Raw genomic sequence first — 23,907 nt, 5'->3', positions numbered from 1 at the left:
GGAATAGTCTGGTTTATAGGGGTAGAGCAGTTCCTGCCCAGAAGAAAAACATTCTTGTTCTTTGGGGTGTGCTTCCTGTGCAGGATTTCTAGAGGTGGCTGCCATACTGGGGGAAAAAGGACCAAAGTATTGTGAAAATATTTTTTCTCCAGTGGTGAATCAGCCAAGAGAATCACAGGTATAGGGCTATATATTAAAAAAAAAGGTCAATGGATGGATTAACATCCTTATTTATGACAAATTAAACACACATGCTTTTTCCCAAAAGTGACAGTACTTTGTAGGAACTGTGACTACAACTGTTTAATTTTGAGTTTATTGTTTTCCCTCTAAAGTATATGCTAAGGCTACAACACTTCCATTTTCTACTCACCCTAAGCCAAATTTGGATTAATGGTTTATTTTACATCTTCACACTACCTTTCTAGAAAGGCATCACCAACTTTTAGTTTCATACTTTGGTCAATAAGGAATATCTACCCAAGTTTCTTCTAGCACAATGGTTTTGACAACAGGGTTCCTACATCTGTTTTGAATTCCTTTGGAGTCCTGCTTCACTGAGTACTTGGCCTGGAGTACTGGAGAAGTACTTCTCTTTGCACCACACATTTGGAGCTGTTCAGTCACTCATTTCATGCCCATGGGCAAAATCTTTTTAAAAGAAACTTCCAGTCATAACGACAGTGCATACTACACACACAGTATTCTAAGTCTTGGTTCAGCTGTCTCTTTAAACAATTGCTTTGAACTCAGGGAATGAGGACGCTTGTGGGTCTTAAACTACATATAATTGTAAAATGAAAACAAAAACTTATTTCAAGTTGACTTTGAGCAAGTCAATTCTCCTCTCTGAATTTGAGGACTTTCAAATATTTTGAAGTTATATTAATTTTCAGGGCTTATCACCCAAGTGTTTCCCTTGACACGATGTGATATTTAAATGACCTGTATTGACTAAATTTCTGTAAATTCCCAGCCTCACACTGCATACTGTCTTTTGATCATTATGTGAAGCTTGAAAACTATAATTCCTTTGCTAGCGGGGCTCTGGTTAAATTCTGCCACCTGGAAACATATGTATCAAACTAAAGGACTGAGACATGACTGATGCCCTTTGCATCTATGGGTGGCTTCAGCAGAGGCACATTTGATGTGAGCAGCAGTCACTCTAATTCCAGTGAAACCAATGACTCTGGTGCCGGCAGGACTGGCTGCATCCTGGAAGCAGTGACAGGGGCTGGCTGTGTCGGTTGGGATAGGGCATCTATGTCAGTTCTATTCCTGTAATAACAGTAGCATCTTGGTCTTTGCCAATATTGCCTTCCTCCTTTGACTCTTTCTGCATTCCTAATATCTTTACACCTATTTTCTATAGGAAGCCCATCATTCCTTAAAAAACCTGGCAGACAGACAGTCTTGGATTGCATTATTCGCTTGAGTTAGTATCTATATCATTTCACAAAATTAACAAACCTCTCTAAGCTTCAATATGGAAGGAAGAGCAACTTCCGCATAGCTTCATTTTAGGGATTAAATATGCACATTGTTTGTAGTCTGGTGCCTGACCAATTGATCACTCATTACATATTAGCAAGCATTATGCACAAGGGTAACTGATAGATGATGGTGGCTAGAGATGACAATAAGTGAAGAGAATTTTTGTTCATGAGAATCCTCATGATGCATCATCGTATTCCTTGCTTAGCTTTAGCTCTGCTTCCCAATTTGAATGCATGTGCTTGTGGAGGTTCATGCATGTTCACACAAACATATAATTGTTCTTGATTTCATAGTCCCTCCCAAGAAAATTTACTTATCCAACCTGTTTACCATATGCCTTCTTCCAGAACCATCCCTGACCTCCAGTCCTCCCAGTACCCCATGGCATTGTAGACCTCCCATACCCTTGTCAGACTCACCCTTGACACAGCTTGGTAACTCTGGCTCCCATTTGCTTAGGGCCTGGCACTGCACGCTGCTGGGTCCTTTCATGATGAAGCCAGGCTGACATCTAAATTCCACAATATCCCGTAAAGAATACAAGCTTTTGTTTTCAGATACCATGACTGCATTTTCAATGAAGGGAGGTATACATTTGTTCCGTTGAATGCACTGAGGGGGAGGCCCACTCCAGACACCAACTTGACCGTCATTGCTGGTACAGTATATAGAGGGTTCACCCACCAGTTCAAAGAGCTTCTCTCCCCTTACTCCAAGGTTGCATTGATAGGTCACCACTGTTCCAAACTGAAAATCTTCTCTGGTGGGGCTGAGGAAATCTCCATTGGTAATGGCCGGTGGTTGCTCACAAGGAATCTCTGGGCAAAGACAGCAGATTAAATAGCAGTCACTGTAAATAATGAGTGAGAAAACTCTAATGACTCATTGAACAGAGATTTTTACTTTTATTATTTGCTATTAATCTTTATTGACATTGAGTTTTACACTGTTGCAATTTAGGTGCACATAATAACAAATGCTCTGCTTTTCCTACTTAGTTCCTGTAAACATGCATTCATGAATACAACTGACCTTTTCATTTGGAATAGTTCTATTTAAAAAAAATACTATTTTTATGTGTATGAGTGTATTGCCTGCATGTATGTAAGTGCGCTGTGTACATGCAATGCCCACAAAGGTCAGAAGAGGGCATCAGATCCCCTGGAATTGGGAGTTATGAATGGTTGTTAACTGCCATGTGTGCTAGGATTTGAACCCGGGTCTTCTGCAAGAACAATCAGTGCTCTTAACCGTTGAGCCTCTCTCTCCAGTCCCAAGAGTAGAATTTAGTAGTAGCAGCTAACAACCATCTGTAACTCCAGTTTCAGAGGAATCCAATGCTCTCTCTGACCTCTGCTTTGTATGACATGGGTGCACTTAACTACATGCATGCAATACACTCATATGCATAAAAATGCAAATACATAAAATATTTTAAAGTAACATTCACTAAGAAAAAGAAAACAGGAAAGATGAAGCAGGAATGGACAGGAGAAACTGTAGCTTATTATATGTTAAGCATTTTGAAAATCTAAATGATGTAACTGAAAATATAGACTACTAATATTCATTCAAAAAGATCTCAGAAGATGGAGTTAATCAAGAAATATTAAGTTGACTTATAGTACAACACACACACACACACACACAAAGTTGTCAAACTTTCACATAATACATAATTCCAAATGTAATTTCAAATGTTTTGAGACACATAAAAAGAAACCTCAAGTTTGATATTATAAGATGGTCTCTATGCTTTAGTCTATAAAATCCCTTAAATGCATTTAAAATGCAGAATGTGTTGGACATGGGCTACTGCTCCATGGGGAGAGGGAACCAAATCAGAAGGAGGGAACCAAGAGTCTTGAGTGGTCTTGTGAGTCTTACCAAACCAAAGGACAAAAATTGGAGTCCGGGGCCTCCTAAACATGGAAGACCTGGTAATACTTTACAAAGAACTGTACTCTTGGAATCAAGGCTGACTGATACCCGGTATCTCAAAGGCTGGAAATATTCTTCAAGTACTGTAGGTAGCTCAGAAAAATTTAAGTTCCTAAGACTGAATCAAAGTAGTACCAGACAGCCAGTGTCCTGGAGCCTTAAGGGAAAAACAAAAATGGTCTCTGGAAGAAAGCAGGTTACTACCATGGTTTAAATTTGGGTTATGCTCCCCTAACAACCATGTGCTAAAGTCTTGGTTCCCAGGGTAGTTTGATTTTAGTGGAACCTTTAAGAGGTTTGGTCTCTGAGAAAATCCTTAGCAGACCACCAGCTTCTACCAACCAAGGGCTAAGAAATCTGTCAGATAGCATCTAAGGCCTATAGTAACATTACCTTTGCTATAAAGCCACCTATCTGATGTTTCCACCAATGTATTTAAAAAGTGTCTTGATTTATGGCTTTCTTTGTACTGTTACTATAAAAACTTCATTTACCTGTTACCATGTTGGAACATGGATTTGGGGGTAACCTGAATCTGTGTTCCATGGGCCATGGTCACTCATATTTGGCTCCAGAATAGACTATCTCTTATCCCCTTTGAGATGAGAGTTGTGCTTTCATGTTGACAGTCATAAACAGCTGATCTGAAATTACTTCTACAGAGAAGCAGACCTTGAATCATTTCTAAAGAGAATTTTTCCAATTTAATTCCTGATATTTAGTAAAAGATAACCAGGTTCTTGAAGAGGTAAAATGACAGGAGGAAAATCTAACACAACCAATGGTGAAACAAACACACCCAAAGGACTATCGACCTAGAATTTTCACTCACAGAATAAAAGTAATGATGAGTACCTATTCAATGAGAAAAAACAAACAAACAAAAAAAAAAAATCACAAACTTTTGATAGGAACAAGAAACAGTATAGGGAAAAAAATTGGAAAAAAAAAACAGATAAAAATGATACAATTAGGTAATTTCCATTTTAAATTGTTTATGTTTAATTTCCAAAATTGGGAATTTGGATAGGGTTAATAGCAAGCTAGAGAGTATTGAAGAAAAATCAAGAAGGACAGAAATAAAATACCCCAAACTAAACACAAAGAGGCAAAAGGGTTGGAAATGCAGGTTAAAAAAAAAGTACAAGTGATGTTGAAAAAGCACTGACTCTTCCCCTGGGTCCACAAGGGAACTAAAAGCAGGAGGAAAGTCGCAACTCTGCCTTCATTTTGTATTTGTCTCCTCCTTGGTTACCTCCTAACCTCTGTACACATGCATGTTATTCATTCAAAGAAAGTCTGTCTAACCTATCTCATCTCCCTCCTGAGATAAATTATTGTCCCAAACCTGCGATCACCTCGGGTTCCAGAAACAGCAAAATCTTGAGGGACAGACACCCCTCCACTGCCATCCCTTAATCAGATGGCACAATGAGTGAAGAGGCCAAGGTTACAGCTGGTGCAGAAGTAATCATCTGAGAGCTGCCCTGCTCTCTCAAGCAGTAAGATGGTTTGACTTCTTCAAACCATTTTGTAGGGTCAGAGCTGAGAAAATGATCAGTGAGAGGAGACTATACCTAGACCAGGACTGCTTAGTTATGCATGCCTTTTGCCCTTTGCTCTAATTCTTCCTGTATTTAAAACTGAAAAGCCTGTCAATATGCAGAAGGCAGGCTTTGGGAAACTGGACCTCTTTTTCTGTCCCTCTTCCCAACGCGTCCACATTGAATAACCCTCCCCTCTCTGCTTTTCATCATCTCTTTAACTGGCATCCTGGAAAGTGGTGACCAAGCCTAGACTATTGGGCCTGCTAGAGCCCTGGTATATGTAACAGAATAGACTGAAAATTACAGAGAGAAAATTAAAATAAATTTATAAAGAAGGAGCTATGCTTTACGGGGAAGGAAAGTCTTTTTTTTGCTAGGCTTTCATATGCAACATAAACAAAGCCCTGCCCAACCTACCTTCCTCCCTTTTGCCTAATAGTCTGAAAATCTTTTTCACATGGTCTCTAGGTTCCAGAGTGAGAAGTTCTGTGATACTTCCTCCTCCCTTTGCCTATCATAATTTTCTATTTGCAAAATTAGTATGTTAGGGACACAGGATGTGCTGGATAGCTTTAGTGTCAACTTTACACACCTGGGTTGAGGGAGCCTCAGTTAGGGAATTGCCTCTATTGGACTGGCCTGTGGCCATGTCTGAAGGGCATCTTCTTGATGAGTGATATGGGAGGGCTCAGCCCACTGTGGGTAGTGCCACCCCTGGGCAGGTGGGCCTGTGTTGCATAAGAAAGCAGGCTGAGTAGGGGCCAGAGGAGCAATCCAGTAAGCAGCATTCCTCCATGGCCTGTGCTCCAGCTCCTGCCTCCAGGTTCCTGCCCTGAGTTCCTACCTTGGGCTCCCAGATGAACTGTGACCTGGGATATGTAAGCTAAATAAACCCTTTCCTCCCTAAGTTGGTAGTGGTGTTTTGTCACAGCAATGGAGAAACAAACTAGGACACAGGAGGTCTGGCCTGAAGCAGAATTTCAAAGATGTTTTGAAAATTTCAAATCTCAAACATTTCCAGAACAAAGAACTTCCCCAAGCACAGGAATAAACTTCTCTAAGCCATCACCCTATAAAAACTTCTGAGAATATTTTCCCTTTTGAAAATGGGGGACACTGTCTTATGAAAAAGAAGCAACAACTTAAGTTGAACCATCTGCAAGGCTGACAACTATAAAAACTTCATCAAACTATGTTGGAACACCTAAATCTGTGTTTCTGGGCTATGATCACTTATATTTGGCTTCAGAATAAACAATCTCTTCCCCCCTTTGAGGTAAGAATTGTGATTTTTGCATTGAACATTACTTCTTTTGTTCTGGTACTACAAAAATTATCTTTATTGAAACTGCAACCATGTGGGAACAAAAAATTTGAGGTAACCTAAATCTGAGTTCCTGGCCCATGGTCACTCATATTTGGTTTCAGAATAAACGATCTCTTCTCTCATTTGAATTTAGAGCTGTGTTTCTTGTGTTGATAGAAGCAGAGTCCCTAGCCCATTTTTCCCAAACTTGTACTTGAATAAAACAATTACCACCAATTTCTGCTCCTGAGTTCTTTTTTAGTAGAAGCAGTGGGTAATAGGACTTCTAGGCCCCAGTAGCAATAACTTTTGCAGGAAAAACACTGGTAATAGCACCTATGGTATAGAAGGATGATATACACTTAGCTGAGGTTAAGCAAAGAGTAGGGAGGGATAAAAGCATGCACAACACTGAATAACAGAATTTTCTAAGGCTGATGAGAATGAGATTCTATCCTAGATTCAAGAATTCATATGAACTCAAGCAACAAAATTCAAGTAATTCTCCACTTAGACACACCACAGAGATGATGCAAAATCAAATTCTACCAACCTGAAAAGCAGTCAAGAAACACAGACCATAACTTTCAAAGGAACTACAAAGAGAAAACATTTAAACAATGAATTGCCAGACCTACCATACCAAAAAATGATAGTGTTCTTCATGTGGTAAGGTTCCCAGAAAAATCCTGCATCTTGAACTAAACTTTCTGTAAGGCTGACCTACTAACATGTCAGTGATTGTGCAGTTTGGAATATTGCTGACCCAGAGCTTATTTACAATTATCTTGGGCTGTCTTTAGCCCCAAATAGCCACTCCTTGCCCACCTCTGTTTCTGACTTAACACTCTTGTGACTAACAGAATGTATTAACAAAAGAAACAGTTCCCACCAACCAAAAGGCTAAGAATATCATCGGAGAGTATCTGAGTATTCCCTCAGCTCTGCTATGCCCTGCTATAGAATGTACCTATCAATGTATGTTGATTAATGACTTTTCTTTGTTTTGTTACTGTAAATACTTCATGAAACTGTTACTACGTTGGAACATGGAATTTAGGGTAACCTGAATCTGTGTTCCCGGGCCATGGGCACTCATATTTGGTTCCAGAATAAACTGTCTCTTATCTCTTTTGAGGTGAGAGCAATGATTTTGTGTCAACAAGGCTGAAGGATAATAGTTTCATATAGAATTGGTGGACTCACAGTAAGGAAGACTTTTTACCTGAAAACTTTTGTGGGGGTATGCTTTAATTTAAGGTCTTAAATGATTAGGACAGAAACAAGATAAAAGTAATTGAACTATTTGCATGCTCTGAGGGTACATGGCACATATGAAGGTCACACAGAGGTCAGTGAGTATGAACAGAAGGTAAGAGAGTGACCTTTGGAACAAACTGTTATTGGAGTCCCCAGTGTTAATCAAGCAAGTTTTTCATGAAAGGCTTAAAGCAGGCATGAATTCAAGGGGGGCATGCTTGTGACTGGAAGGTGGACATTGGTATACTATGAAGCTCCTGTAGGATGTGGGGTCAGCAGGGCCAATCAGTATCTTTTAACTAGCTGTCCCATAGGGAAATGGTCACCAGGAGGTGGTTTTTATGAGACACGTATCTGGATCAATCACACTGAAGAAGTTGAAGAAATGAAGAATGAGAAACCCCATGAAGGATGACCAAGTTGTTTTTGGTATGGGAAAATTACTTTTAGTAGGTTAACCTTATTCATGGGGGATGCACTCCCCAACCCATATTAGATGACTGAAGTCTTGAATAGTACCAGACCCTATGGTAACATTTAATTTATAAAGCAGACAAGAGATTAATAATACATAGAACAATTATAACTACAATGTAATATGTTACTTACTATGCTGTATTCACCTTCTCATGATAATGTATTTCTTGGAACATACATCAAAATTTTCTAAACAAATTCTTAGGTAATTAAATTCATCAGTATTTATTTGTTTGTTTAGAGATGGTCTCCCTGTAGTCCCAGATGGTCTGGAACTTGCTATGTAGACCAGGCTGGCCTTGATCTCACAGAGATTCACCTGCCCCTGCTTTTCAAGTGCTGGAATTAAAGACATGTACCATCACTCCTAGCTGAATTCAGCAATATTTAAACAGGATGGTAAAATGATGAAAGTAGGGCTTTCATTAACTGATTTTTTAAAAATTAAGCCAACCTTACAATGCTGGATTAAAGAATATGGTAAACAGGCCAGGTGTGGTGGCACAAGCCTTTAATCCCAGCACTCAGGAGGCAGAGGCAGGCAGATTGCTGAGAGTTCAAGGCCAGTACAGTCTACAAAGTGAGTTCCAGGCCAGCTGGGGCTACAAGGAGACACGTGTATCAAAAAGACAAAAAAAAAAAAAAAAAAAAAAAAAAAAAAGAATATAGTAATCACCCCCCCACACACACACACATACACACAAACGCAGAATATTACATAGGACATCACAACTAAGATAGGTTTATTCTATAAATTCATAGTTGGTTTGCTTTTAAAGTCAATGTGATATATATATTAACAAAGTAAAAGAAACATATATCATTTCAATATATGTAGAATAAAATAGTGTATACACACACACACACACACACACACACACACACACACTACAGTAAACAAAAGCTTTAAGATGACCATTAAAAGTCCAATATATTTCTTCTATTCAGTATGTACTGGAGGTTGTAATTGATACAATACATAAAACAACCAAGTAAGGAAATGATTTCAAACTTCGTCAAATTCATAATGACATGACTATACAGCATATTTAAAAATATGAAAGATTGATGGGTACAAGGTCAAAATGTGCATGCCTAGAAATAATTTGAGAATGAAATTTTTCTTTTTTTGTCTTTTTGAGACAGGGTCTCCCTGTAGCCCCAGCTGTCCTGGAACTCACTATGTAGACCAGGCTGGCCTTGAACTCACAGAGATCCACCTGCCTCTGCCTCCCAAGTGCTGGGATTAAAGGCATGCACCACCAGAGAATGAAATTTTTAAAATGATATCTAAGAATAATCTAATGGAAAATGAGTTCTACATGTAAATTATTAAATATGCTACAATAAAAATGGATGGTTTTATCATGCTCATAAATTTAAAACACAAAAATGAAAATTCATTAATTGTTTGCAGATTAATATACTGAATCAATATAAACTCAATACAAATTCAAGTAGGATTCTTTTTGTCATAACTGATCAGTTGATTCTAGATTTTATATAGAAATGCAAAGGGCCAAGAATAACCAAATAAATCCTAAAGAAATACATTGTTAAAAGACAGATGCCCTCAATGTGAAACTGGAAACCCTGAAATTATTAGAAGAAAATATTGGCAGTAACTTACAAGATATAGGTATAGGAAAGGATTTTCTAAATTGGACAGAAGTTGCTCAGGAATTAAGGTCAGCAATTAACAAGTGGGACCTCATTAAACTAAAAAGCTTCTATACAGCAAGAGAAACAATCAAATAAGTAAAAAGGAAACCCACAGAATGGGAAAAAATCTTCACCAGTGACACATCTGACAGAGGTTTAACATCCAGAATATATAAAGAACTCAAAAAACAAAGAATCAAGAAACCAAATGACCCAATTAAAAGATGGGCTAAGGATCTAAACAGAGTTCTTAAAGGAAGAAATAAAGATGGCTAAGAAATATTACAAAAAGTGTTCAATGTCGTAATTAGGGAAATGCAAATTAAAACCACCCTAAGGTATCACCTTACCCCAATCAGACTGGCTAGGATCGAGAGAACAAATGATACCAAATGCTGGCGAGGCTGTGCCGAAACGGGAACGCTCATCCACTGCTAGTGGGACAGCAAACTTGTGCAAACTTTATGGAAAGCAGTGTGGAGAACTCTTAAAAAACTAAAAATGAACCTACCATATGACCCGGTTATACCACTCCTTGGCATATACCCAAAGACTCATCCTATTGTAGAGACACTTGTACAACCATGTTTGTTGCTGCTCTTTTCACAATAGCTAAGAGATGGAAGCAACCTAAGTGTCCCTCAACTGACAAGTGGTTAACAAAAATGTGGTATATTTACACAATGGAGTTCTATTCAGCAGTAAAGAAAGATGAAATAATGAAATTTGCAGGTAAATGGATGGATCTCGAAACTGTTACACTAAGTGAAGAGCACAGACTCAGAAAAACAAACCACGTATGTTCTCCCTCATATGTGGATCCTAACACCAAATCCTTTTAAATTCCAGGTCCTTTTAATAAGATGATGCTTTACAGCAGTTCCTTCTGCATGAAATAACTACCATCATCATGACTTCAGCTGAGCCTGATCACTAAACATCGACACAATTGGGCTTGTTGATGGTTGTGCTCATTCATTAAAGGAGGGCCAAACAGGGCCATTGGACCCTCACTGGATTATCCAGCCACTCTTCCCAGCTAACTGTATGTAATTTGACCCTAATCACAAATGGCCTCCCGGATTTGGGGAGGGCTAAAGTATACAATCTGGGAAAGGCTAAGAAGAGACAGCATGACCCATGTTGGGTAAAGGCTTCCCAGCGTGCATATCCTCAGGTCATACATACACCTCAGCAACCCCTCAGTTATCTCGAAGCCTTTGAGAGGGAACTGACACTGATTCTAACCACCCCAACAGCTATCAAAATACCTGAAAGCAAACCCGGAGTCTATCACTCTAGAGTCCAGCCTTGGAAGACAAAAGAAAAATGAGGAGGAACCCAATAGAAGGATGCAAATTTTGGAAGCCCTTGTCAAGAAATTCCAGTGGACTCATATGAACATTTGAACACTGTCCTGTTCTGACTTTTTCTAGTTCCCTGTCTAGAACTTGTAATGCTAATTACTCTTGCCTTTGCTTCTCCTTCACATCTCTTATTCACAATTCAAGGACTTTCTTTTCCCCTTAGAGATAAGGAATTTGGAAGTCTTTTAGATAGATCCACTGAAGGGGGTACTCCAATTGCCTCACCCTGTATCCTTGTTCAGCATGGAAGAAGCCAAAGTGATCTGCATCCCTATTCCCTATTGGCAGTTTGGGTAACCTCTTCAGAGGACGATGGGATAAGAATAGGAGGTAGGAATTGGCTTGGCAGTCAGGGTAAAAAGACCCCAAAGAAAAGTAGCCAGTTTCTTGGCTAAAAGTCAAAATGTCCTTGGGCCTCTTAGCAACATACTCTGTTCCAAAGGCCAAAAATGTTGAAAGTATTTGGGAGCTTGTATCTAATCCTTAAAAGATTTTAGGGTTACCTCTTCAGAGGAGGGAATGTTAGAGTAGCCAAAAGCCCCATAAAAATCAATCAGTCAATCAATCAATCAAAGAAAAAAAAAAGATAGATGCCACCAGAGATTGTCTTAATATTATAATAATTAAAATAATATAAATAAATCAAGAAAATAGAACCTGTCTGAAAGAAGACCAACATGTAAGATCACTCAACTTGTATCCATGATGTTACTGTATTGCAGATACAAAGAACAATGTTTTGGTGGGGTTTTTTTGTTTCTATTTTTTGTGGATGCTGGGGACTGAACTCAGGGCCTCTTGCATGAGATGTAAATGCTTCAATCTTGAGCTATAGCCTCAGCCCCAAGAATGGCTTTTTTATTATAATGAATGGTATAAGATCAATTGACTATCCACCAGGAAAACAAACAAAACCTAAAACACCTTGACTATATGCCACTCCACACATAAAAATAAATTCAAGATGAAGCTAAACATGAAAGAGGAAACAAAAAAGTTTCTAGGAGTATAGAATGGGGAAACTGTCATAATAGGTAAAGATTTCTTGACAGAAAAATCAATAACTAGAAGGGGAAAATAAGATAATGTTATTAATATGTAGAACTTCTATTATCAAAAGGAAGCAAAAAGAAGGACTTAAGACTTAAAGAAAACATATATGTTTATTTATTAGAAATATGAGAATATGTAAAAACTTCTATAAAATAATGAGCTGTAAATAATGCCTGTAAGGTTTGAGTAGACACTTTACAAGTATATGAAGAGTTATCAGAAGTCAGGAAAATGCAAACCATTTTAAACAGTATGACAGAGTCAGTATTATGCCCTTGAAACATTAATTAGAATGATTTGACTGCAGAGATGGTCATCACCTACTTGATGACAGTGTAAGCAGGAAATGTAGGTCTAATAAGCAAACGTCTCCCCTGAATCACTGCAAAAGAGGCTGAATTAGTTTACAGACCTAGAGCAACTCATAGGACCAGGAAACCATCTTCTCCAGGACACATCCTACTAACCAGCTAAAAGTGGGTATTAAGTTCTCCTCTAGCTTTTGGGGACTGAAGATATCTTAACATACATGCATTCTGACATCTTATTTGTTTACATAAAATGTATAACTTTTTATGCCATTGAAGTGTTTTTCTATGCTACTGTAAAGTAGCTAAACATTAATAGGATTACAGAAAAGTAGGGCTGACTCCTCCCTCAACAGTCAACAGCTTATAAAGCCAAGGACTAGAATCGTAGAGCTCTAATTCCTAGATATGACCTGAGTCATATCTCTGGCCCTGCGAAGAAACCGATATCCTGAACTGCTCAGAAGGTCATTAATTGAAAATTACTTAAACCTTGCTTAGAAGCTCTAAAACTTCTAAGCAGAAGTTTAGCAGAAGACTTTCTGCTAAAGAACAAGGACATACCATTGTCTCCTCTGTAGAGTCCAACCAAATAGGCCTGTCAACTACTTGGAAAGGACAAAGTTCCTCAGGAAAAGCTCCTTGTTCTACAGAATTTAGAAATAAAGTCTGAATTGTAGATCAGTACAATGGCCTCTTTGGAGTGCGCTATCCTCTATTCTGCACTAAACTCTACCTGTCTTCTGTACTATGCTTTGGGGGTTTCATCTGAATTCTTTCAAATGACATCATAAGGACCAGAAAAGCCAAGAAGAACATTGTCTTTTTTTTTTTTTCCTATGGCTGAGTAACATTGCAGAATATGTATATACTTTTTGTAATTCTGCATTGTGACTTTATTATATTCCTTACAAAATTTTTAGAAGTTAATTTCAAGCTGGGCATGGTGGTGCACACCTTTAGTCCCAATACTCGGGAGGCAGAGGCAGGCAGATCTCTGTGAGTTCGAGGCCAGCCTGGTCTACATAGTGAGTTCCAGGACAGCTGGGGCTACTGGGAGACCGTGTCTCAAAAAGACAAAAAAAAAAAAAAAAAAAAAAAAAAATCCTGCTAATTTCTGCCAGGCGTAGTAGTACATGCCTTTAGTCCCAGCATTTGGGAGGCAGAGGCAGGCGGGTCTCTGTAAGTTCAAGGCCAGCCTGGTCTACATAGTGAGGTCCAGGACAGCTGGGGCTATAGGGAGACCCTGTCTCAAAAAGACCAAAATAGATATAGATATAGATAGATAGGTAGACGATTGATAGATAGATAGATAGATAGATAGATAGATAGATAGTTAATTTCAACACATTTCCTTTCAATGGATTATTTTCAAACCATAGTTTAAAACATGTAGTACATCTAGGCTACTTTAAAATTTTTACTATTATAAAAAAAGAGGCAATGAAAAGTTCACATTGAATTCTTTAAAAAAAAATCTGCACTGTTGATTTTAATTTTTATTGTATTATGGTCACATAGGACACATAGAGTTATTTCAATTTTTGGTATACTGATATTAGTTTTGTGTCCCAGTATGTGGTCTACTTTAGAGAAACATCCATTTTCTTGGGTTGTACAACTTGTATAACAGCCCAGTCTGGTAAGTTAGTCAGAACTTTGTCTACTCCTGCCACCAGCTCTCCACTCCCAGGCCTAGCTTGAGTCAAGCAGCTCCCACATTGGCCCAGCCTGGTGAGTTCTCCAGAAACTCTTCCTCAATGTAATGTCTATAATGAACTTTGAATATCGTACCCCCAAATTTATGTCTACCTATGATTTCAGATTATGATCTTATTTGGAAACAGAGTCCTCATAGGTATTATAGAGTTGAATAAGCCATATTGGTGGGCCCTAGTTAGGTGATTATTAGCCTTAGAAGACAGAATACAGACAGAGAGACTTGCAGAGAGGGATGACATCTATGGAAGGGCAGAGACTAGAGTACTTTATCTATAAGCCAAGTGATACTAAGAATTGCTATTAACTACCAGAAGGTAGAAGAAAAGCCCAAGATATATTTTCCCTCAGACCCTCCAGTAGGAGCTACCTCTGTAAACACCTTGATTTCTACTTTTAGCTTCCATAACTCTAAGAGAATAAATATGTTATTCTAAATCAACCAAGTTTTAGATATTTTTGTCATGGCAGCCCTAAGAAACCAATAGAATATCTTTAGCTATTTTCTAACTGGACTTTTTTTTTCTTACTGAGAAAAAGAAGGCTTTCATACACATAAATTAGATTTAAAAAAGAAACATCCCAGGACAAAAGAGAATTTAAAGAAAGTTGCTGGGGCTGGAGAGATGGCTCAGTGGTTAAGAGCACTAACTGCTCTTACAGAAGACCCAGGTTCAAATCCCAGCACCCATATGGCAGCTAACAACTGTCTGTAACTCCAGTTCCAAGGATCTGACAGCCTCTTCTGTCCTCCGTGGGCATTGTACTACACAGGTGCACTTACCTATATGCAGGCAATACACGCATACACATAAAGTAAAAATAATAATAAAAAAAGAAAGTTGCTAAGAATAACATATGAGATCTCCATTTCAGTTGTCTTCATTGAGTTGAAGAACAAGCTGTACAAAAAGAGTTTGGGTAAATATTTTAAAATTTTCCTATAGATCTACAGGCCTATAGGTCTATCTCTATGGTAAAGCACTACAAGATATATAAGCCAAGTGATATTACCAAGCACTACTGCATGCATGAGGCCCTGGGCTCAATTCCTATCCTGAAAAAATCTAATTACAAAGAAATCTCTGAATCTATAAGTAAAAGTAATAGTAATATTTTAACTTACTCTGACAAAGAGGTGTTTCACTATCCCAAGTGACAGTTTGGTCTGAGATGATGCATACAGCAGAGGAGGAACCAATGAGCCGGTATCTACAAATAGAATAAGCATGTTATAAAATACACTGATAACTGCCTGATTATATTGCTGCTTCCCAGAGATTATCATCTTGCAAACTTTAGGACATTTTCCACTTATTAAAGCCTTATGACTTTCCAAATTTTAGATCCTTCTTTGGACCTTCTGATTTTCTTCTTCATGCCGTTCTAACTAGATGAGATCTCTCTTCCTTATTACGCTATGATACAATCTATGGCAAATTATAGTTCCTCTAAGTCTGATTTTTAAAGATATTATAAACTGCTTAAGTGCAAAGACAATGTCACTGTGCATGTATATATTCCATTATGAATATTCTGAACAGTTATTTGGTAAAAACATAAATTTTAATTTCTCTGGGAAATTTCTGAGTTTTGTAGCATATTAGTTATTTTTCTCATAATAGTGACAAGATATATGACAAAAAGAAACTTTTTGTCAAAAAGAGGTTTATTTTGTCTCACAGTTTGAAAGGTATAGTCCATCACAGTAGGGAGAACTTGGAGTTTATGGCAGAGGGAGTGGCACTGATTCAACAAGCTGGACTTAGAACCCTTTCTTTGGTGTATATTATCTTCTCTAAGTGACTTGAGTGCTGGGATTTTGCATGTCTGGGAACAAATTATCTTCAACTATGTTTGGTTCCTGTTAATACTATTTATTGTCCACTTCTGTGTTTGGCCTAACATCCTTGTGACTAGCAGGTAAAATCCTTTCTAAAATGTACAAAACGATTCTCAACTTCCACCAACCCAAAGGCTAAAGATATAACATCTGAGTTCTATGATAGATTTCCTTGATTTGTTGGAACCTATCTACCCAATGTTTATAACAATGTACCTCAAAATTCCTTGATTTAGTATTTTCTTTGTTCTGTTACTATAAAATCTTCATGAATAGGCTGGAGAGATGGCTCAGTATTTAAGACCACTGGTTGCTCTTACAGAGCACCCGGGTTTGATTCCCAGCACCCACATGGTGGCTAACAACCAACAATCTGTAACTCCAGTTCTAGGGAAATCCAATGCCTTCTTCTGACTTCTGTGGACATTGCATGACACAGGTGCACCTACTTATATACAGGCAATACACTCATACACATAAAATAAAAATAATAAAATCTTTAAAAAATTTCATATAATTGTTACCGTGTTGAAACATCATATATGGGGCAATCTAAATTGGTATTACTGGGCTGTGATCATTCATATTTAGCTCTAGAATAAATTTATCTTAATTTATCTCATTCCTTTGAAGTGAGAGTTACTTTTGTTTCTTTAAACAGAATTTTTAAAAAAAATTTATTTTATGTGTATGAGTATTATGCTTGCATGTATGCAAGTGCACACACATTGTACAGAGCTCACAGAGGGTAGAAAAGGGCATCAGAGCCCCTGGATTTACAGCTATGGACAGTTGTTAACTGCCATTTGGGTGCTGGGATTTGAACCAAGGTCTTCTTCAAAAACAGCCAGTGCTTGAGAGCTACATTTGTGATCATAGCACTAGCTATTTTTAAAACAGTTCCCTTTTACTTTTATACTAGAGCTAAAAATAACTTATGTACTGCCATTACATAGTCTTCTTAATTTGGCTATATTATCTCTACAGTGAGTTTTATCTTCCATATTGTTATGCTAGCATTCTTTTATTTTAACTTGAAGAATTCTTAATACTTCTTATAAAGCAAGTCTAATGGTTATGCTTCTTCTTTAGGTTTCACCTTGTTAACTTTTCATTTTGTTTGTTTTTTGTTTTCCTGAGTTTGGCATCAACCTACTTGAAGGAAGTTATTTTGAGCTCTTGGTTAAGTAGTCTGTCGAGCTCCATATCTCTAAAGTCAGTTACTGCTGCTCTATCTAGCATCTTTAGTGGTGTCTGTTTTCCTGGTTAGCTGTGATCCTTTTGCCTATGCATTGGTACTTGTGCACTTAAAAAAACAGGCACATGCTGGGCATGATGGTGCACACCTTTAGCCTTTAGTCCCAGTACTTGGGATGCAGAGGCAGGTGGATCTCTGTGAATTCAAGGCCAGTCTGGTCTACATAGTGAGTTCCAGGCCAGCTGAGGCTACAGCGAGACCCTGTCTCCAAAAAACAAAAAAAAAAAAAAAAAAAAAAAAAAGAAAAGAAACAAATAGGCATACATCCAGTTTCTATAAAAGACAAATAAATTTCCTCACCAGTCACTGGTCCAGTGTTTCTGAGTTTGTACTCTAACAGGAGCTATGAGTTGGTTTATTACTGGAGTCTTTAGACAGATTGGTCTATTGCTCAGCAATGTAGGAGAACTTTGATTTTTTTTAGAATCATATTAAAATCTGCTATTGTCTGCCCTTTCGAGTGTAGATATTTTCATAGGTGTGAGGTGGTGCCTCGCAAGTGGTTTTAATTTGCATTTCTGATGACTAGAAATAGTAAGCATCTTTTTATTTTTCAATAATGCATTCTCTGGAGAAATGTCTATTTAATTCTTTGCCATTTTAAAATTATTTGCCTTTTCATTGGAGTTATAATGTTTTTATATATTGATACATCTTTATAAATTCTATGATTTGCAAACATTTTTCCTACTTGTGGGTTATCCTGATAGTGTCCTTTGAAAAACAATTTTTGGGGGGGCTGGAGGGACAACACAGCCATTAAAGGCTAAGGCTAACAAACAAAAAATGAGAAACAATTTTTTTAAAGTTTTTGAACTCCAATACACCATTTAATTATTGTTTTGTTTCTTGTTAAGAACATAGATTTAGTTTGTATTCTTTAACTTAACATTCAGAGTGATATTTACTCTGTACTGAACACCATCTTGGCAAACACTTCATACCAGACATGTCCAAAGGGGGCTTTTTAGAGACTGCTATGTGTTCCCTAAATGATATGCCGATGTTGTAGACTCCTGTCCCTGTCCATGTGATATCATTTAGAAATAGAGTCTCTGCAGATGTAATCAAGTTGAAATTGAGGCCTTTAGGATGGGTCCTAATCCAACATGACCAGTGTGTCACTATAAAGAGAAAGAACACTGTACATGAACACATACAGAACAGTATATGAAAAAAGACACAGAGAAAAGGCGGTCACAAATCAGAGTTCCATTCCACACATCTAGGAAGGCCTGGAGCTTCCAGAAGCTGGAAGTGACAAGGAAGCTCCCCAATAAAGACATCAGAAGAGGCAGGGTCTTGCCATCTTGATTTTGGACTTCTAGATTCAGAACAGAATTCCAATAATATCTATTGCTTTAAAACACTCTTTTGTTTGTTTTAGTCATTACAGTAACCTTAGTAAAGTAATAGTTCTATGAATTTAAGATAGATTTGTTCTCAAAGAGCTCCCTGATTTTCCTTTCTTCTAGAAATATCTATTCTGGATTCCAGAAGTCTATGTGTTTTAACTGCACCCTCCCTCCCAATGAGTGCCTCACTTCCTTATATGTTGCTTTTGTTTGGAATGTCCCCTCAAAAAGACCTATCAGTTAAAGACTTAGTCCCTTGCCTATGGTCCAACTGGGATGTGGTAGAATCTTTAAAAGGTGGGACCTTATGGAATAAAGTTAGGATACTAGGGGGTATGCTTCTGAAGAAGATACTGGAACCTTGGCCTCTTGCTGCCTCTCTTTGCTTCATGGCCCCTATGAGGCGAACAGGCTTTCCCTACTACATTTCTGCTGTAATAGTCCATGCCACCACAGGCCCAAACCAAGAGGGTCAAGTGAACATGGATTGGGACTTCTGTAACCATGAACCAAAATGCACATTTTCTCCTTTTAAATTCATTATCTCAATTATTTTGTCACAATAATGGAAAGTGGACTAACACATATATGTTGCCTTGACTGTCCAGCAGGGAAACATCTTTGCTACCTAGTATTGTTATACTTTTGTTCATTTCAGTCAAGAGTTATATACTTATGTTGAAGCCTTTTAAGATCAGGCAAAATTCTGATGGTATGACTTAGCTCTAGAACACTTGCTTAGTAGGCTTAAGGGTCTGGGTTTAATCACTAGCACTAAAAAAATTAAATAAAATAAAACAGAAGTAAATAGTAACAGGCTACTTGTCTTTCCCGAGACCTGCTTAGAAGGTACTATTGCTATTCAAGAACTCTTTAACGAAGAGATGTTGCTGCAACTCACCCTGTATTACAAGTATAATTAATACTGGATCCAAACTTGGTGTCTGTGTTTACATGTACCATGCCATTTTGAGGATCTGAAGGAGTGCTACATGGTTTGCCTATGAGAAAGAAACAGAGTTTTGGAGCCAGGTAAAGTAAATGGAACGTTTCTTAGTATTTGAAGCCCTAACCTATGACTTACTATGGACAGCATATAAAATTAAAATGATTTCAGATGTTGTCACTTTGAGGAAACTCACCAGAATGCTTTAGTATGAGCCACCAGGGAAGCAGTACTTTCCTAAAGAACTCACATCCAAGTTCTTTCTTATCTTCACACTGTGACTCCAGAAACACGTATCCTTTATTTATTACCAAAATGTTATCCAAGTACTACAATTCATAGGTCTTAAAGTCTGGAATTTTCTCATCTCTTAGTTATTAAATACACATTTCTTTGCTTCTGAATCATTAATTACTTAGTCAGTTGTGGAAAATTGGACAGTCTTAGTGACTGGAGAATTTTCTCTCATTCATGTCCCATGGTGGTCATTCCTCATTAAATTTCACTTACAATTGAAAAGGCAGGTGCTCAAAGTAATAAGATATGATCTACAAGAATAACTCACACATAGTATACCTTGTATGTTATTTAAGTGATATGTATAATAATTCTAAAATTCAGAAAAACTGAAGTAGACTCTACCTATATTTAGCACAAAGGGGCTTCCTCTGAACAGTTACTCACGTATACACATGTTTTCAGCACTTGTCCAGACCGAGTTTTGTTGGCAGGCAATGGAGAACCGTCTCTTAAAATATCCAGGGCGGCATTCATACATCAGAGAGCTCCCAATGGGAAACGTGGATTCATCAGTTCGATTTATAAGTCTGGCAAACTGAAATCGTGCTGGGGCTGTGCACTGACCTGGAAATTGAGATCACAGCAATATCATAGTTAAGGGAAGAACTTGTATTCCCCCTTCCCTTTTTCTTCAATACAGTTTATAGATGTGAACAAAGAAGAAAAAGAACATTCTTAAAATGGTAAAAGGAGTGGGCTTTAGTGGGTATCTTAGAAATGAGCTTTTAAAGTAATTTTCATAACATTCTTCCAATTAATGTATCTGCTTAAAAAAAAAACCCTGCTATTTTGACTTAAGCAATGTGTGTGTAGCTTAATTAACATATAATGTTAATATAACTTTAGTAAATAAACTGTCTTTTACTGAAGATAAAACTCCTGCTCATGGTTTCAAATATTGGCCAATCAGAGAGCACCTGTGCTTGGGCTTCATCTATCCCATGCCCACTGCATTCACTGTAGCACCTGGATCACTCTTAATAGTTTAGATTTGCTGGTCCACAAGCCTCCTCCCTGGCCCTCAGGCTCCACTTTAAAAAGAATTTTTTTTAAAATTTTTAATTTTATGTGTATGAGTGTTTTGTCTGCATGTATATAAGCACACCCATGTCCTGTGATGTCTGTGGAGGCCAGAAAATGGTGTTGGAGCCCCTGTAACTAGAATTACAATTGTTAGCTGTTATGTGAGCCCTGGGAACCAAATCCAAGTCCTCTGCAAGGCAGTTAGTGCTCTTAACTACTGAGCCATTTCTCCAGTCCTATCAGGCCCTACTTTTGCCAAGGAGAAAAAAAAGAGACAAAATTCAACAACTAAAACTGTACTTTCCTTTGTGAAAGTATATATTTTCTGTTACATGTTTTGATTTAACATCTAGACCCAGCTATCTCCCTTTAAGGGATAACAGGATTAAGGTAAAGAAATAAAATTGCATTTGGGATCAAACAATACGTAATCAAGAAGAAATATCTGTTACAAAAAATCATTTTACTTTGACTTTGGAAATATTCTTTTTATTTGTTTGTTTGGAGTACTTTTCCTTTCAACATCTCCAATTAATTAATTCAAATTATGAGGGGTAGATTAAGGCATATGAGGAATTTGGACCAATGTATTTCTAGATACTTCCTGATTTTTGTGGGTCTGCTAGTTCTAGTAGATGCTAAAAGAGTCAAGTTAAAATATTCCATTTTATTGTATACTTGCCTATTTTCATTATGCCCATCTTATTTTACATATATTGAGGGTATATTATGTCATGAAAGTTTGAACCATTGTATTTTGTGAAAGATCGACCCTCATAATAAAATATCTCTATTTTTCATAATAAATCTTTCATCATGTTCTACTTTATTTGTGAGATAAATAAAACTAAATAAGATGGCACATTAAATATCTAAAACATCAATTATTTTTTACTGTATATTTTCTATTTTTCATGTGTGTGTGTCATGTATGTGTGTGCATGTTTCTGCATGTGTGTGAGTGCACATGAGTGGAGTGCATGTGCATGTATGTGCATGCATATGAAAACCTGAGGGTGATGTCAGTAATCATCTTCCATTGCTTTCCAACTTATTCATTGAGGCAGGATCTCTCAATCAAACCCAGAACTTGTGGCTCTCACTAGTCTTGCTAGCTGGCCTACTCTGGGGGTCCACTGTCTCCACCTTCAAAGGCTAGAATTACTAGTGGGCTGCCACAGCTACCTGGCACTACACAGGTTTCTGGGGATCTGAACTCCAGACCTCATGCTTGCATAGCAAGTGCTTTTACCTGAGCTATCTCCATAAATAATTATATATAAATAATTTAAAATATAAACAGCAATATTTATTTAAGGATAGTATTGTCATAATGCCACATTTTCCAAGCTAGCTTTACTACTGGTTTATTTTTGCATGTTTTCCATACTTTAAAAAAAACGTTATTTTTTATTGTATGTGTATGAGTGTTTTGCTTGCACATACATACGTATATCTGTGTTGTGCATTGCTTATGGAGGCCAGAAGAGCTGCACTGGATCCCCTGGAACTGGAGTTACAGATGGTTGTCTGCTACCATGTGGCTGCTGGGAACCGAACCAGGCTCCTCAGCAAGAGCAGTCAATGCTCCTAATTGCTGAGTCATTTCTCCAGCCCTGTTTTCCATACTTTTATATTCATTTGCCCAGTTTCTGAACATGTGTACGATCCCTTTTGTTTGCATTACAATTTTACTTTTGATAGATCATAACAGAAGCTTCCAAACTTAGGTCATAATGCCCTCAGAGTTTCAGTAATTCTTAATGACATTCTTAGTCTAAAATATATAACAGCTCCATTATTAAGTATGTAAATATAATATAAATTTCTTATCCATTAGTTATTTAAGATGCTAGGCTTGTAACTTCTCAAACCTTGGAATCACAGTGGAAACTGCCTCTCAATTTCTTGTTCCACATTCTCATGTGCTACTCCTTTGTTATATCAACTGCAAAAATTCCAGCTTTACAAAGATCTGACCTGTGTAATCTATTCCTGAAGCCAGAAGCTGATCTGAACTAGTAATTTATAGCTTATATGGTATTTGAAAGATGCTAAGAATTGCTGTTTTCATTAAAAATTAAAAAATCTTCCGAAGTGCTCCTGAGTTTGCTGAGGTCCCCATGCTTCTATTGCCAATAGTTTTAGACATTTTACAATATGACAACTTCTGTTTTTAAATTGTAAGTGACTAAATAATTGCTATCTACCATCTTTTTTTGTCTTATCTTTTTGTGTTCTTTCATTTTGCTTTAACAAGTACACATTACTTTTATAGGTTACACTTTTATTTTTCTTTCAAAAATAACATGACCCTAACACATAAACATCTACTAACAATTATCATTTCCCCAATAAGAACCATAGAAAATATTAGGACTATCTACATCCCATCATTACCATTTGTTTAAATTCAACATGTATTTTAAACCACTTACTAGTCTTCTTCAGTACAGATATTATAAGCTATTTGCTGAACTCTAGATACTTGCTACTAGGCTGGCTGTTAAAGGCAATGGACTTCCTCATGAGGCTCAACTAAAAGTCTCCCTAGAAAGGCATAGTAGGCCAAATACTATGGTTTGAGTGTGAACCATACAACTCAGCAGTTCATGTGCTTGAACATTTGGTAAGGCTGTTTTGGGGGGTGGTAGAACCTTTGGAACATGGGACGTACTGGCAGCTGTGGGTAACTAAAGGCAGGCCTTTTAAGGGTGTATCCACTTCTGGTTCAAGCCAGTACTCTCTGTCTGATTCCTGTCCTGCTGCCAAGCAAGAAGCCAGCTGCTATAGTCTCTCACTGCTACTGTTGGTGCCACTTCATTTGCCACACCTTCTAAACTACTGTCATAGACTGAACCTTCTGAAACCATAAGCTAAATTTATCTTTTAAACTATGTCAGTTATTTTGTTCAAATGACAAAAAAAGTAATATACTGAGTAATGGCTTCCCAAAGATTCCCACATTCTAATCCCTATGTCCTAGTTTGTTTCTCCATTGCTATGACAAAATACTCTGACCAATACCAACTTGGGGAGGAA

General features: G+C 37.5%; 1 protein-coding gene across 2 annotated transcripts in view; it reads right to left on the bottom strand.

The window, feature by feature from the left end:
• The window catches only part of Cr1l (complement C3b/C4b receptor 1 like), a 56,200-nt gene that overhangs the window by 27,907 nt on the left and 4,386 nt on the right, over positions 1-23,907 (bottom strand). For both annotated transcript variants that reach the window (XM_008824787.3, XM_008824786.3), the window contains exons 2-5: positions 20,227-20,406; positions 19,498-19,597; positions 15,267-15,352; positions 1,920-2,318 (exon numbers count right to left, since the gene is read on the bottom strand). In XM_008824787.3, the coding sequence (XP_008823009.1) occupies positions 1,920-2,318; positions 15,267-15,352; positions 19,498-19,597; positions 20,227-20,406 (765 nt within the window). The remainder of the gene's footprint in view (positions 1-1,919; positions 2,319-15,266; positions 15,353-19,497; positions 19,598-20,226; positions 20,407-23,907) is intronic.

Source organism: Nannospalax galili, unplaced genomic scaffold, assembly GCF_000622305.1.
Source record: "Nannospalax galili isolate Female #2095 unplaced genomic scaffold, S.galili_v1.0 scaffold648, whole genome shotgun sequence".
Taxonomy (NCBI): domain Eukaryota; kingdom Metazoa; phylum Chordata; class Mammalia; order Rodentia; family Spalacidae; genus Nannospalax; species Nannospalax galili.
The sequence above is the reverse complement of the archived record's forward strand: the minus strand, read 5'-3'. Positions and strand labels throughout refer to the sequence as shown.